Source organism: Macrobrachium nipponense, chromosome 4 (genome assembly GCF_015104395.2).
Source record: "Macrobrachium nipponense isolate FS-2020 chromosome 4, ASM1510439v2, whole genome shotgun sequence".
NCBI lineage: Eukaryota > Metazoa > Arthropoda > Malacostraca > Decapoda > Palaemonidae > Macrobrachium > Macrobrachium nipponense.
Genome location: NC_061100.1, coordinates 15,342,887 through 15,359,906, shown reverse-complemented (window position 1 = coordinate 15,359,906; position 17,020 = coordinate 15,342,887). Strand labels below are relative to the sequence as shown.

Sequence of the window (17,020 nt, the reverse complement as noted above, 5' to 3'; positions counted from 1 at the left end):
TGGTTACAGTGCAGTAGATATTAATTTTCATTTTAGTTGGCATTCTTTTATCACATATTACCCCTGCCGTTTTCCCTCCATTTCCCCAGAGTCGCTCTTATCTACTTTTAACTCTGTTTCACACCTTGGGTGAAAGTAGATGCTAAGTATTTTAAATTCTCTACCTCTTGCAAATCTAGGCCTCTTCTATCTTGTATAAATAACCTGACTTCCCTACTTTCTGGACCTCAGTTTTACCCACATTAACCTTAATAACAAGCCATTCAAGAGATTCCTACCACTTTCTAACCATTCTCTACAATTCTTTTTTCATTCTTTGCCTTAATCTCTACATCATCTATAACAGTTCCTGTAGATTTTCATTTGTACTGATCCCTTCACACAATATATCCAAGTTAAGTACAAACAGAAATGGGTCAAGTTCCAATCATTGGTGTAAATATACTGTTTAATGCCAAACATTCCTGGTTTGCCACAGCTGTTGTTACTGTTGAACTTATTCTTTTGTATATCATATGAACCAACCTGACCAGCTTTAACTTTTAAAGTGTAAAGTTTATAACAGTAATATCACCAATTAGCAAGGGAAATACACATGGCATCCTCATGTAAGCTTATTACCAGAATACATTAATAGTGAGACTCACTATATGAGAAATTTCTTTGATCCCACAGATTCAGCTTAAAATTTTTATAAAATGTACTGTATTTTGAGCATTTGAATATATAATTCCTTGCATACTTCAATTGACTGTAAAGATATTTATCATCATATGAAATTTTATCCTGCAGACTGAACATGGTCAGGCCGTCAATGTGAAGGCTGAATTTACTGTTAAAGAAGAGCCTCTTGAAACTGCAGAGGCATCTGCTGATGTCACAGCTGACATAACACCAGATGGAAGGATTGATCTCAATTTTTATCTGCAGCAAGCAATACAGAGTGCATCCATGCCTTGTCCACTATGTAAGAAGGTAGGTGTGACAATTGAACATTAGGAAGTACTAAATAGTATTTTGAAACATCATTGTTGGAAGTAAAGCACATAGGAATCTTGACTCATTCTGATTTTTTCATCAATTTGAGTACTAATCCAGTTTTCAGATTTATTACACTTACATGTGTGCTGTGTGCTATGCGAAACAAGTGTTAAACATAATATACTGGTTATTCTTGTATTAATAATGAGTCTTATCGCATTACCGTGATTCATATACTACTATATGCATTAAGCTACAAGTGTCTAATATCTAATTCTCTCTACCTCAGAATTAATATATTTTCATATATGTTAACCGAAAGGGAATTTTTTTTTTTCAATAATAAATTCGTTGGCCCATGGTTGCAAACCATAAAACCAAGAATTTATTACATACAGTGAAGTGCTCTAAACCACACAGCTGATGTTTTAAAGTTCCTATAGTAAAACTTTTATGTTTCCTAGATTTAATTTTACATCAACTATACTTGCAGTACATCATCCCTGAGAACCAGCCCGAGAAGAGTCTACTTGAGACTCAGAGGTCTGGAAAAACTAACACCTATTAATAATAATAATAATAGTACATCTGCTGCTGCAACTGACTTACAATATACAAAAATAGTCTTCCAAGGATAGAAAGATGCTCTCACCCTCTGTTGCTTTTGAATTGATCGGTATCTTTAAAACAAAATATGTTTCATATATTTTTATGTACAGAAGTTACAACTTGCAAGTACAAACCATGGTATCATCTAAAACAAAATGTTTTAAATATTTTTATATACAGTAATTACAATCTGCAAGTACAAACCATGCCTTTACTTTATGGTATCAGAGGGTTATTTTCTGGTGAGAGCATTTATTGTTGATATGGATCGTGTGCTGTCTAGAACATGTCTTTGAGGATTATTTTTATTTCATAATTTAAATCAGATTACATATTTATTTATACTATGTGTACTTGAAATGTTAAGTGAAAGGAAATTTTGGTCAAGTTCCTGCTGTCTAGCCACAATGCTAAGTCTTGTCTCACTTCTGTTGAGAGAGGAACTCGAAGAAAGGAAGAATCCCTTGAAGGGGACCAAAACTCCCTTAGTCTCCATTGAAGAGACCAAAGGTGATGTCTGTGAGGAACAAGCTTTTCTAGGAATGACAGGTAACGAAGAACGACCTGGAATGGTCACTAAGCGGCTATCTCCACAGTAGCTGTCTCCTGATAGGTGAAGGATGGACCCTCCACCTTAATTTGGTCCAAAGATATGTCTAGACCTAGACAAATCACGTCTCGATTGAATTGCCTTGGTTGTAATGCAACCTTAGGACCTATTGTGATGAAGTAAATTGTCATCTCCGGAATTCACTTGAAGGAGAACTGCATGATGAGAGTATGATAAACCTAAAGATGTCTTTGCTTCTTTCTTAAGCCCAAGCAGGGTTTCAGTATCCAGGGAAATCTGAAATTGTTGCTACAGTCTCCTCAGCTAGGTCGTTATACCCGTGAATGAGTTCGACCTCAGCGTAAGTCATCGTAAACTATTGTCTGCGTCTTCTACCTCCTTGCCATGGGAATCGTGGCCTGGCCTGTCAATCAAGTCAAGAGGAAGTCAGTCTTTATTCACCAATGGAGCATGGGCTTGCTTAGGGCTCAAGACTTTCTTGGGGGCCTGAAGATCTGTAGAATGAGAAGGAATCTTGTTCTGATCCAGATTATGTCTGAGAGAATGGGAGCAAGAACTATGTTAGGGAGATAAATGTCGTAATTAGTTATATGACCGTGCAGGGCTCCCATTATATTTAGAACGGTTGCGGCCGTGTGATTTAAGAGTGCAGTTCACAGGCCCTTCTTGATGGGAGCCTTATCATCCTTTTTACAGCCCTGGAAAAGACTTGTCAAGAACAAAACAAGCAGATGAAATCTCATATGGAGAAGACTGATCTGTGGATTTGGGGATCTTAAGAGGACACTTCTTGGACATGGGTACTGCAGCACAGGAATCAGGAACTGGGCGAGGTTTTTTAGCCAAGGTAGAAGAAACGTTGCTGTGCCACTTGGAGGAGGAATGGCTTGAAACAGCTAGATGAAGCAGGAACAGGTTCAACGTGGATGTGTGTGGATGAACAAGGATCAGCTGCAAGAGAAGAGAAAATGAGAACCGGAAGAGGAGGGCCTGGGAATGCTCTTGCTCGGAGGAGCTATGAAGTCCCTTTTCTTCCAACATCTGACAGGGATGGACAGAACAGGCAACGAAGACAAGTAAGGAGACCTACGTTGTCTCCCCCCCACCCAGCAACTCTGTACTGCCTTACTACAGAAAAACACCTATTCTGCCAGAGAGCCTGAACGAGAGTTGAAGGAGGCAGACTAGAAGATCCAGGGATGGAAGGTGATGGACATGACACGAATGGTGACAGCACGGTGCATGGAGAGCCAATGACAGTTGAGATGACATCACAGAAGTGGTTGACACTGGGATGCGGAAAGACATGCAGAGGGACAAAGCCTGCCAAAGGTTGCTACCCTTGGTATGCCTATAGACTCCCCAACACTCGGAGAGCTTCTGTGCATCCACTCTGTGCATCCACTCTGTGCATCCACTTCTGTGCGTCCACTCTGTAAAGATGGTACAAGGGCAGCGGGTAGCTCTCATGGAATCTACAGGAACCTGAAGAAACAGCAGATTGGAACCACTGCTCGCTGCCAGTCATATAAAGACCGCTGGAGACAAACTCTGTATACTCCATTTGATGAAGTCTTAATGGTAAAACTGCACAAATGTTTAGGTGGTCCTTGAGTTGTTGGAAAAGAATTTTCTATCACTTCCTGGGGATCAATCCACTAATGGAAAGCAGAATTTTGAGCATAGGAGGCCCCATAGCTCAAAAAACTAGGGGCGTAGAGACCATTCCCTCCCTTCAACCTGATGACCGAGTTGAACTACAAATAAAATTGTTTTGGCTTCCTGGAACAGTAAGACCCTTTCCCTCAATTTATTGACATTAGCTACTGCATGATGTATTTGAAAACTGAATAATTTCCCAAGGCAGAGAGGCTTCTGTCATCTGTCTACCAGGCCTAGTTGGATCCGAAAAGCCACTCCAGAACAACTTTAGTTGGCACTGAAGCAACCGTTACTTACCTGAGAGGCACAATCTTCTCCATAGATTGTAGATTACCTACAGCCTGCCAAAGCTGAGCTGGTTGTTCATGCCAGGACAGCAACCAGGTACTACCTCCCTGCACTTGGCTAACTCGGGAGTCCACATGTTGCCTGCACTTGGCTAACTCGGGAGTCCACATGTTGCCAGATCTGAGCTTGCCCAATACTTTGCCTGCTGGTTGGGTACAAAACCGAGCTTCTCCCAATTGATCAGTCCTCATCTACTAACAAAAGGCAAGAAGGCCACTTTTGTCCTGAAGGAGTCACTCTTAAAGGATGCTAGGACTAACCAATCATAAAGGAACCACAAGTGAATGAATACCCTTGAAGTGGACCCAAGCCATCGCCAGTCCAAAGCATAATGCCTTGAACTGGTAGATTGTTTTGCCATAGACATAGCAAAGTTACTTTTGAGAGCTCTTAAAATTGAATGGTTACTTTACTTGAAAATGTGTATCCTTCAGATTTATTGAAAGGATGAAGTCTACCTCTCTGATGAATTACAACACAATGTGTGCTTTCCTCATCTTAAATACATCCATAATGCAAACTCCAGTCATCTAGAAAAGCTATTGTAGAACCCCAGAGGCTGGTGTTCATGACTTCTTTGGCACTTTTCTCCATCATCACTTCCACCTCTGCCAAAAGGGCCAGAGATTTGTGCAAAACAATAAGGCAATTGTAATAGAACCAGCTGTAGAAGGCTTTGTTAATCCCACAAGTTTTCCAGAAATTACCTTCATAACTGAAGGTTTAAAGGTGCAGATGATGAGAGATTTGGGATTCCTAGATTTTCATGCTCAAGCGTGGTCTCCACACTATTCTTAAGAAAGGTAGCGATGAGCTCAATACTAAAGTATTCTGCAACCAAAGGCTACTTGCATATGATACTCAAACTTACCATGAGACCGTGAGACCGTGAGAAAGGGAGACAATCACTTTTCTCTTGAAGAAAAAGTTTGTCCACTAATTAGCTTGCTGGTGTACCAGGAAGGTTAGTACCTTATCTCCTGATGTCAGTAGCCTCTTAAAGTAGCCTTTGCTGTGCCAAGCAACTCTTCTTGGAGTTAAAAGGACCATTAGCTTGTCCAACCTTAGGACAAGCAAGGAATGATCAGTAACCTATGCAACAGAGTGGTATGGACTGACACTTCAAAAGCCAATAGAGTAGCCTTTGCATCCTCTGGCTCATGTTATCTCTTCCGACACAGTAATCACGGAGGAAGAAGTTGCTTGATCTGATGGAAGTGAGGAATCTCCCTGATGCACAGATCAGGGTGTTCACCACCTCCATATCATCATCAACTAAGACCACTGTAACTTGACTGAGGGCCAGCCCTCTGAACCATTCCTGAAAGACATCTGTGTACAGTACTCAACAAAAAGGTAGACGGGTTTTCTCTCTCCAGTCTAATAATGTTATGGCTTTTTTTCATAGTAAACTGTTCATGCAATAAGCTTGGCAACCGAGTATACCTCCCACATTGAGAAGCAGGGGTGGCAGCCATTTTCCAGTTGCCGCTTTGTTTCCGGTGTGGGTGGAAATTGATTGTTGTGCTGCAGGCCACGTGGCATTTTCCGCACGTTTTTGTGATTTCTCCTGATTTGTGACATTATGGGCAGAACACCCATCTTCCCTAAGAAACCATTGCACAGATTATTGCATTTAAGGATGAAGGCCACCAGACCAAAGAAATAGCTCTGTTAACAGGTATGAGTGATAGTTTTGTTGAAGGTGGTTAGCCCGGAATTGTAAGAAAGCGTCGGGACTTTTACAGGTTCAGAAAAAACACACTGGAAGGCCTAGGAAGAAAAAAAAAAGACTGCTATGTAACACTAATACGAGGATTAGCTTCAATGGCATGTTTTAGGATGCTAGAAACCATTTTTCTGTTGCCGTAGGCCTTCCGGTGCTCGTTTTCTGAACCAGTAAAGTCCAGACACTTCCTCATCATTCCGGGCTAACCACCACCCAACAGAACTATCACTCACACCTGTTAGCTGAGTCATTTATTTGGCTTGGTAGCCTGCATCTCACAATGCAATAATTTGTGTAATGGTTCCTTGTGATGAGTGTTCTTGCCCATAATGTCACAAATGGGGAGGAACCACAAAAACACGTGCGGAAAATGCCATGTGGCCCGCAGCACAACGATCACTTTCCAAGTGAGGGAACAAAGTGTCAACTGAAAAACGGCTGTTCCCGTTTCTTGACGCAGGTGTACTCGCTTGCCAGATGTGACGCCAAGTGTCTTTCATGAACTGTTTGTTATAGGGAAGGGTTGAAAAAATGCCATAATGGTAGACTGGAGAGATAAGGCCAGGTCGAGTACTGTAGACAAGACTATCAATAAGCTGGTAGGAAGCTGAGGTCTCCTCTCCAAGGTTATTTCACTCAGGGATAAGCAAAATAATCTTGTGTTACTTGAACTTAGGAAAGAAAGAGTGAATTTGAAGGGTTGGAGGCATTGGAGGCCCTTGGCAAGCTGATGTGTGATACTAATCTTTCTTCTTACTCAACCAAAACAGGACTTGCTGTACAGGCAGCACAATAAGAGCAATGGTCAGTCAACACAAGTGACAAACCTCCCACATGGGTAGCCAGGTCCCTTGCCAAGATGATGTGCATGTATTTTCTGTATAAGGATAATACATAAACAAGCAGCATACCAACAAAATAGTATAATAGGCAGTCCCCGGGTTACGACGGGGGTTCCGTTCTTGAGACGCGTCGTAAGCCGAAAATCGTTCGTTTAAGACCGGGAAACGACGGCTTGGAAATATGTCTTAAACTAATAAAAAGTTATAAAAACCTTACTTGTAATCCTTTGGTTACACTACATGTTGTTTCCTGTAGTTTTATGTACAACCTGGAGTTATTTTCATAAAAGAATGCTGGTTCTTGAAGGTAAAAACTATTGTAATCCTCTGGTGACACTACATTCTTGAAGTTTTTATGTACAACCTGAGTGATTTTGCAAAATCTTGAGGGCTACAAGAACAGCTGATTACTATTTACGTATCATATAGACTAATTAAAGTAAATGTATCTTTAAATAGGCTTATATATTAGTATCAACAAAACATTTCCTGCCATGAGTCAGAGGCCGTTTAATGAAACGAACACTTCTCTGTCCTATCTGTTCAGAAAATAAACGTTACGTCAATCCCCGAGACCATTGTTGCTAAAGCGTCTCTCTCTCTCTCTCTCTTCTCTTCTCTCTCTCGCTATGCTCTCTACCTTCTCTCTCTCTCTCTGATCAAATTACATTGGAAACTTGACATACGATTGCCCTAATATACGAAGTTTTGAGATATAACAGAAAATTTGCGAAAATACAAGCTTTGATTATACAACAAATATTTGAGATACGATTTTTGCGATGAGTGTTAGTTGTATAGGCGACCGATAAATGGCGTTCAGTCTGTTTGTTTGTTGGTGCTGCATGTTAACACGTCGTTGTTTAGTTCGTTGTATTTGCGCCTATTTTTTCGTGTTATTTTGTCTATTTTGTATTATTAACCATGGGTCTCAAAGCTAAAGACAAAGCAGGTGATAAGACCCAAGAAAATGATTTCGATGGAAGCAAAACATGAAATTATAGCAAAGCATGAACGTGGCGTTCGTATCGTCGATTTGGCAAACGAGTATGGTCGAAATCCTTCTACAATATCCACGATCATCAAGCAGAAGGAAGCTATAAAAACCCCCGAGACCATTGTTGCCAAAGCGTCTCTCTCTCTCTCTCTCTCTCTCTCTCTCATCTCTCTCTCTCTCTCTCTCTCTCTCTCTCTCTCTCTCTGATCAAATTACGTACTGGATAATGTCTCTCTTTGGATACTTCGATTTTGCCAAATATTGAGGGCTACAAGAACAGTTGATTACTATTTACGTATCATATAGACTAATTAAAGTAAACGTATCTTTAAATAGGCTTATATTCTGTATCAACAAAACATTTACTGGCATGAGTCAGAGGCCGTTTACGAACGACACTTCTCTGTCCTTAACTCGGAGCGTCGGAAGACGCCTCTCTCTCTCTCTCTCTCTCTGCTCTCTCTCTCTCTCTCTCTCCTCTCTCTCTCTCTCTCTCTCTCTCTCTCTCTCTCTGATCAAATTACTGGATAAATGTCTCTCTTTGGAATACTTGGAATTTGCGTTGTAATCTAACCAGAAACTTCGTTTGTTTATTTTATTACTGGAAACAAGCAATGATTTTTTCATTATTTGCGCTTTTGGACTGTTATATGTAAACTAGTATGTATTCATTCGCTCGGAAACTAGTTCCGCATATGAGGCGTCACTAAAAAACATAGAAAAATACAACATAAAAAGTGTCGAAAATCATCATAATCTCAAAATTTTTGTTGTAATCTAACCACTTTACTTATTTTTTATTATACTGTGCTAAACTATAAGGGATTTTTATCATAGTATGCGTTTTTTAAAAGCGTCGTTAACTCGGAGCGTCGGAAGACGCCTCTCTCTCTCTCTCTCTCTCTCTCTCTCTCTCATCCTCTCTCTCTCTCTCTCTCTCTCTCTCTCTGATCAAATTACTGGATAATGTCTCTCTTTTGGATACTTGGAATTTGCGTTGTAATCTAACCAGAAACTTTGTTTTGTTATTATTACTGGAAACAAGCAATGATTTTTTCATTATTTGCGCTTTTGGACTGTTATATGTAAACTAGTATGTATTCATTCGCTCGGAAACTAGTTCCGCATATGAGGCGTCACTAAAAAACATAGAAAAATACAACATAAAAAGTGTCGAAAATCATCATAATCCTCAAAATTTTGTTGTAATCTAACCAGAAACTTATTTTTTTATTAATATACTGTGCTAAACTATAAAGGATTTTTATCATAGTATGCGTTTTTTAAAAGCGTCGTTAACTCGGAGCGTCGGAAGCGTCAGCGTCGTAACCTCGGAACAAGCGTCGTAACCCAGGACGGATTTTTCCATTGAATATTTAAGAAAAAGCGTCGTAACCTCGGAACGTCGTAAGCCGGAACCGTCGTAACCCGGGGACCGCCTGTAAACACAATTGAGGGTGTTATGAATAAATAATCATCCAACTACCCAACATTTCCAAGAGCCAAGTAAAGATAGAAGAGCACACAGATACGCATCTGTTCTCCATGGCAACTAAGAGAGTGGGATGGTTGGTGGTGAGTGACGGATGCCTCCTCCACCCACCCCTTATCTCCATCTGTTAACCCTTAAACGCCGACTGGACGTATTTTACGTCGACATTTTTTGTCTCTCGGGTGCCGACTGGACGTATTTTACGTCGACATACAAAGTTTTTTTAAAAATTCGCGGAAAAATACTTTTAGGCCTACCAGCCGAAAACTCTTGAATCACGCGCCTTGGGGGATGCTGGGAGTTCACGGATCAAGGTGTTGTTTTGTTTACAATCGTTACGCAGGTACGCAAGCGCGAATTTCTTTCTTGCCGCACTAAAAAGTATCTGTGACACATCTCTGAAATTATTTCGTCACTTTGACATAATTTTTGTACCATTTTAAATTAGCCGTTACATAGAGTATTATATATGAAAATGTGCGCATTTTTATGTAGAATACAACAAAAAAATACTCATGATTGTAGCTTTTATCAGTTTTAAGATATTTTCATATAAATAACGATAAGTGCCAAAATTTCAACCTTCGGTCAACTTTGACTCTACCGAAATGGTCGAAAAACGCAATTGTAAGCTAAAACTCTTATATTTTAGTAATATTCAATCATTTAACTTAATTTTGCAACTAATTGGAAGTCTCTAGCACAATATTTCGATTTATGGTGAATTTATGAAAAAACTTTTTCCTTACGTAAACCGCGCGGTAACTCTCTTCCGAAAATAATCATACATGCGATTGTGGTAATGTTTGCACCATTTTAAATTAGCCGTTACATAAAGTTTTATATATGAAAATGTGCGCAATTTCATGCACAATACAACTAAAAACAACCCATGGTTGTAGCTTTTATCAATTTTGAAATATTTTCATATAAAAAATGATAAGTGACAAATTTTCAACCTTCGGTCAATTTTGACTCTACCGAAATGGTCAAAAAACGCAATTGTAAACTAAAACGCCTATATTCTAGTAATATTCAAGCATTTACCTTCATTTTGCAACAAATTGGAAGTCTCTAGCACAATATTTCGATTTATGGTGAATTTATGAAAAAAATATTTTCTTTACGTCCGCGCGGTAACTCTTCCGAAAAAATCATACGTGCGATTTTGGTAATGTTTGCACCATTTTAAATTAGCCGTTACATAACGTTTTATATATGAAAATGTGCGCAATTTCATGTATAATACAACAATAAATAGTTTGAAGGTTTGTAGCTATTCTCATTTTCGAAATATTTGCATATAAATCACGATAAATAGAAAAAAACCCCACGTTCGGTCAAATTTGACTCTACCGAAATGGCGAAAAACGCAATTGTAAGATAAAACTCTTACAGTCCTAGTAATATTCAGTCATTTATCTTCATCGTGAAACAAATTCGAAGTCTCTAGCACAATATTTAGATTTATGGTGAATTTTAAAAAAAAACTTTCCTTCCCTCCGCGCGCGGATTCTCCGCCACAAATCTCCGAAATGCTTAAGTCCCATTCTCGGAATATTTGCTCCGTTTCATATTAGGCATTTTATAGAGTTTTATATATGAAAATGTGCGCAATTTTATGTAGAATAAAACGAAAAATATTTGAAAGTTGTAGCTTTTCTTATTTCCGAAATAATTGCATATAAAAAAATCTATATATAAAAAATTCGACATTCGGTCAACTTTAGCTCGTCAGATATGGTCGAAAACTGCATTTGTAAGCTAATATTCTTACAGTATAGTAATATTCAATCATTTGTCTTCATTCTGAAACATATTGGAAGTCTCTAGGACAATATTTAGATTTATGGTGAATTTTTGAAAAAAATGTGTTTACGTAAGCGCGTTACGAATTCATGCATTATTTTGTGATATTTTCTCTGTGTTGCTTTTATCGTTTTACAATGTGTTATATATCAAAATGATCGCAATTTAGTGCACATTACAACGAAAAAAAAGTAACTTGTTACCTTCAACCGTTTTGCGCACAGCGCGATTTGAATACAATTATATGTGAAATTTCGTTTTTGCGCTATCATATATCGCATTATTTATATATGATAATGATAATTTTTTTCATTTCTGATGGTTGCATACTAAACTTCAAGCAATGACAAAAAAAGGAGCCAAAAATGAACTCTTAATCTTGAAAACTAAGCGCGCTGTGATTTTTCGAAAAAAATATTTTTTCCGCTTACGCGCTCACTCTCAAACCCCTCCGGCATACGGGAGTCATTTTTTTATTTACCGCTCCGGCGTTTAAGGGTTAATTACCTTGTTACCAAGTTTTCCACAACTGGTTCCAGCTTGTTAACTACCAGTAACCAAGTTTTCCACAACTAGTTCCAGCTTGTTAACTACCTGTTACCAAGTTTTCACAACTGGATCCAGCTTGTGCTACAGTTTACTCCTGTTTGTAAGGTTATGTTTTGTATTTGTATAAGAACAAATACAAATTGCTTAAATTTATTTTTGAACTATTTTTAGTAAATGCCAGATTCTTTACCATCAGTGAATTTATAAACATTAATTTTTTTATGCACAATTTAACCAGTATCCTTTGTTACACACTATACCAAAAGATATTGTTAAAATTTTGCATACAAACTCATTTAAAAAAAACTAATGTTTATGTATTTAGAGATGGCAAAGATAAAAAGTTCAACTATAGCCATTCTTTAAAGCAATTAGCGTATTTGTTCTTAAAGAAATACAAACCATTGCCTTTTAATTAAAGTGGAGTATCTAGCTGCTGTTTCATGTAAATATTCAAGGTCTGAAGAAGATTCACATAATGTTTATGTCTTTACTTTAAAAGAAGTTGGGAATTGATCTTTAATAATTTAGTTATACAGTAATCATATGTATACACTGTTCCTCATTTTCCCATCCTGTCAAGTGTGTCCAACAAATAAAAATATTATAGAATTCTGGATACAATGGTAATAAAATTACTTGAATTATCTTTGTAATTTCTTTTACAGGAATTCAAAAGTCAGTCTGGATTGAGAGATCACATTCGCCTTCATACTGGGGAGAGGCCTTTTGAGTGTGAGTTCTGCCAAATGAACTTTGCCCGGGCATCGCACTTGAAGCGCCATCGTCGTATGCATACAGGAGAGAAACCTTTTATGTGTCGAATCTGTGGCAAAGATTTCTCCCGTGGTGATAAACTTAAAGATCATTTGAGGCGTCATGAAGCTGAAGACAAGCTCAGCCAAATAAGGAAGCAAATCTACCAGCCAGATGAAGGAAATGCCGAACAACCAGAGACTGAAATGGGTTCCCAAGTGGGATCAGTTAGTAATGTACAAGTACTGGCCAACAAAACAAACAGTGCTCCAACAGATTCCATCATGCCTCCTGCCAAACGGGCAAGAGGCAGACCTCCAAAGAATTCCCAAGTGAACTCTCATTTCCAACCAGCAGTGTCTCAGGTACCCTCTGCTTTGGTATCACAGAGTGAAAGCTATATGCCTCATATGCTAGGTGTTACTAGTATTGGGGAATGTATTTTAAGACCTATTAATTAAGTTCACTTTGTATAGCATCATACTTGGTCCTTGTAAGCTGTTAGTGAAAGGAAAACTTGAAATTCCTTACAAATAGCTAATTAACTAATAAGTATGATAACCAGGGTAGGAATAAGACAATCTGGAAACCTGTGACAACCTTATGATTAAGCAGCAGCTGTGATCCCCCTGTTCCCATTGGGTATTCAGTATAGTGTACAGTGATGTTTCAGCTGGTACTAATGTTTCTGCAAAATTTAAGAGTTTAGGTTTGGAACATGCATTTGGAATTTTACCACTTTTAGTGAAGCATTATTTTCAGTGATTATCATGTGGTCATAGTGCCTTCCCCATAATTGACAGACTTTTCTTTGTCGTACTTAGTCTTCAAGGCTGTTGTAGAAGAAATTCTCTTTTCCTGTTGATCAGACTTACTTACTTTTTTTTTTTTTTTTTTTTTTTTTTTTTTTTTTTTTTTTTTTTTTTTTTTTTTTTTTTTTTTAATTATTGGCAAGTGGTTATATTTAACTTTACCTTGAATTTATGGTATAATTTGCAATTATTTATTCAGTGTAAGGTTTGATAAATCATTCTTTAGAAAGAATTTTGTCACCCAAAAGAATTGTCATGTAGGTATGTCAAGCAGTGTCATTTTCATTACTTCATGGCTTGAGAATTATGGAGAAATGCCTTGCATTAGTAAATTCAACAGGGGAATGAAAATTAGCCATTATTTATGAGTTTTCTAAGGAAAAAAACTAGTTACAAATGCTAGAAACTACTAAAATCCTGTTGTTACACAAGTTTTTTTTTTAAGCTAGAAAGGGTGTCAGTAGGTGCATGAAGTCTTTCTGTATTTATTACAAGATACCAAGTGCCTTAGTGTTAGCACAGACCACACAACTTTTTCCTGGCAACACTCGAAACTTTTGTCTTGTACACTGTGTAATTTATTGTTGCGATAGACATTCCATTTTGCCAATTTCTGATATGCACAACTTGCACAAATGTAACTAATAAGTATATAGTACAACTTATACCTGACAGTTCTGTGTGTTATGCATTGTGTGTTATAACCTAAAACTGTTTTATGCATTGCGTGTTATAACCTAAAAGTTATGTTTTATGCTGTGTGTGTTATACCAGAGTCAAGGATAAGTGAAATCTTATTCCTTTTATATACTAGTGAAAACTACGTGAAATTGCACTTTTTAAAACTTAATTTACATTATTATTATCATTAAATCCCATAAAGTATGCTATTCTGCTATTCATTGTGATAAAAAATGTAGGGGACTGAAAGATTTCAAGTTCATTGGAGGCATTTGGACTTTAAGGGAAGTGACTTCTGAACATGAAGATTATAACGTTAGTAATTTACTTTTATAATCTTCCCACAGAATATGTTTACTACACAATGCACATTGTAAATAGTCTCATTTTCATGCAGGTATTTACCACAGTTTTATTATTACCAACAGTTTTATTATAGGCTGTTCTGCTGAAGAGTCTAAGCCTTTAAAGGCATAATGCCAGAATATTCAAAATAAAAAAATTATATATGTGTACTGTTACCAAGTATAACAATCCTGGAAAAATATTCTTGCTTAAAGCAAAGATTTTCATTTAGTAACATTATAGTACTTTTTCTAAATAAAGCAGGTTTTGTAAATAAAGTCTTAATTTTGTTTTTTTCTGAGAACTAGGCGGAGAAGACTCGAAGAGGTCTGGAAAAACTAATCATTGTTATTATTAACAATAATCCTGATATATTAATAATTTCACTATTTTACTTAAAGGTCATTAAAATCATTCTAGTCCTTTAAGTTTCATTTTATAATATATAAAATATATGTACTATTATAAAACTTGAGATTTAACAATATTTTAGCGAAAATAAATTTCAAGAATGGAAACAAGATATAAGCATAATGGTTTGCCATTTTAGTGCTCAAGTTTTTGCAAATGCCAATTGCCTCTGTACCAGAGTTGATAGAACACTTGATAAGTATCACAGTATGTTAATTTGCAAAAAATATCCTGGATGGAGTTTGATGAAAATGAAAAGTGAAACATTATATCTTTGTTGTATCAGTTTTTCATATAGGGCATTTACATTGGCATTTGTTGGTTTCTTGCAAATTTCCAGTTTGATATAACAGTTTCATTTTCTAAGTGATACACTTTGTGCCTGTACATTTTATACTGTACCGGGCTAAGCTTAGCATTTAAATTTTTTTAAAAATGTTTTGTGGCGTCATAGACAACAGATGAAAGCTTGGTAACTAACATTTCTGAAATTTATAAAGTGATAAACTTAGTGCCTGGACATTTTAGACTTGGATAAGCTTTGTGCGTAGCTTTCCAATATTTTGGTATCAAAGACAAGAGTATTTTTTGGGGGGATACCATATTGCAAATAGTGTATAGTATAACCTAGTGGCCTAGATTACAATACTGTTTAGTGATGATTTGCCTTCATCACTTGACGGGGTGGATTATTGTGTCATTGATAATCTTGTATGATAATATTTCCTATTTGAACAGAGTTACAAGCATTAGTTTTGTATTTTTGTTTCCAAACAGTATCATATATATTAAGCTTTTTCTCATAACTATAGTATTATATTTAACTTTCAGTTGCCCATTTCTTTTCTCATTCACTTTCATTGACCATGCATAGTTTCATCAATTCCACAAGTGCTGTGGTCATGGACAGATGACAGCAATCTTCTTCATAAATCTGTATTACCACAACATTTGTGCAGCATAAATCATTTCCATTGTTATTTATATTTATTTTTGTTTGTGCAGAGAATATGAAAATTAATATTCTTATTACATGAATTAAGTTTTAGTTGATAGGATATGGTGCACTTATACTTTAAAAATTATGCTACACACTTGAAAACCCATTTTGGACTAAAGTTATATATTTCTATTTTGATCCTGAATTAGGAATGAACAGGTCATAATATACCTTCTACAATGTACAAGGCTTCCATAACAATGTACTGTACTTACAATTAAGGCATAGTACCATTTACTGAAGAATTTTTTTAAGCAGTTTCTTTATTACATGTAGTATTTATAAATAGTTCAGTCACCCTGTAGTATATTGACTGAGGTGGTGTGCACATTGTGTTAAAAAAATGGCATAATATTCCATAAAGGCAAAGACAACATACAATGCCAGATAGGAGGGTCTTTTTATTATCTTAGCATCCGACATCTTAATAGTACTTGACTGTAGTTTTGGGTAACTGTTCTAGTATATGGGAGGAGTAAATATGAGTTTCCTGGAATAAATGGGAAAATGTGAATAAACCATGAGAAAAATCAAAATTGCTTCAAGAAATTGCATTTTTTTTCTTTCTTTTTTTTTTCTTTTTACCAATACTAGTGACCTTGAGGCAGCACCAGGATATTTGTTTACTAAAATTTGTCTTCAATATTTATTGCTATTACTACTGTATTTGGCAGAACCACAAATTTTATCCAAAAGCAGTGTTACAATAGAAGTTATAGCTTGGACGAGAATTTTTTTTTCTATTACTCTGGAGTAACTTATCTTGATAAAGAGTTTTCCTTGTTGCTCCTCCTTTGGGGCTTCCTTCTGCCATATTTTACATCATGTGAAACATTCAGTGCCTATAAAAAGACTTAATTGATAAGAACTTAAAGAAATTAATACTTCCAGTTTATACTTTTATGTACAGAATCCTTGATACAGACATGACAAGTCATTCCAATATATTGTAGAGCACTTCTCATGTGCCTTCTGTAAATTAGTAAAGTAGTATATGAGAGGTTATGTAAAGGATTAAAGCTACACTTTATGCATATATTTTTATAAATCCATAATTTTTTTAATAGGATGTGATCAGTCAGTTCAAAGATGTTATTGTTAGAATGTGAATAAATATTTTCATCGGTTTTGTAGTCCTTTGAGTCTTCATTCCTTTGAGTCACTGTGCGTCTACCTTTGCAACATGGATGTATATTAATTTCTCCTATCATATGCCAGTATAGAACCACTTTTGTGAGTGTAAGTTTAAGCTGACTGCAAAATGAAGGCTATAACCCAATTCCATAGCCTTCAAGTGATGTGTAAAGCACCAAACTTTCAATGTTGAATCGAGGGATAGCTGCCAAATTTGGCAGCCAATCACAAGATGAGACCATGTTACATGATTTAGATCCCCCTCATTATGGGACCACCTTGACGTGGTGAG

The 17,020-nt window shown here is 36.7% G+C and overlaps 1 protein-coding gene across 9 annotated transcripts in view; it reads left to right on the top strand.

Annotated features, from left to right (window-relative positions):
• Positions 1–16,721, top strand: part of LOC135210728 (zinc finger protein Xfin-like) — an 89,193-nt gene extending 72,472 nt beyond the window's left edge. For all 9 annotated transcript variants that reach the window (XM_064243544.1, XM_064243543.1, XM_064243547.1 and 6 more), the window contains exons 5-6: positions 793–975; positions 12,258–16,721. In XM_064243544.1, coding sequence (XP_064099614.1) covers positions 793–975; positions 12,258–12,806 — 732 coding nt within the window. In that variant the 3' untranslated portion in view covers positions 12,807–16,721. The remainder of the gene's footprint in view (positions 1–792; positions 976–12,257) is intronic.
• Positions 16,722–17,020: the final 299 nt, after the last annotated feature.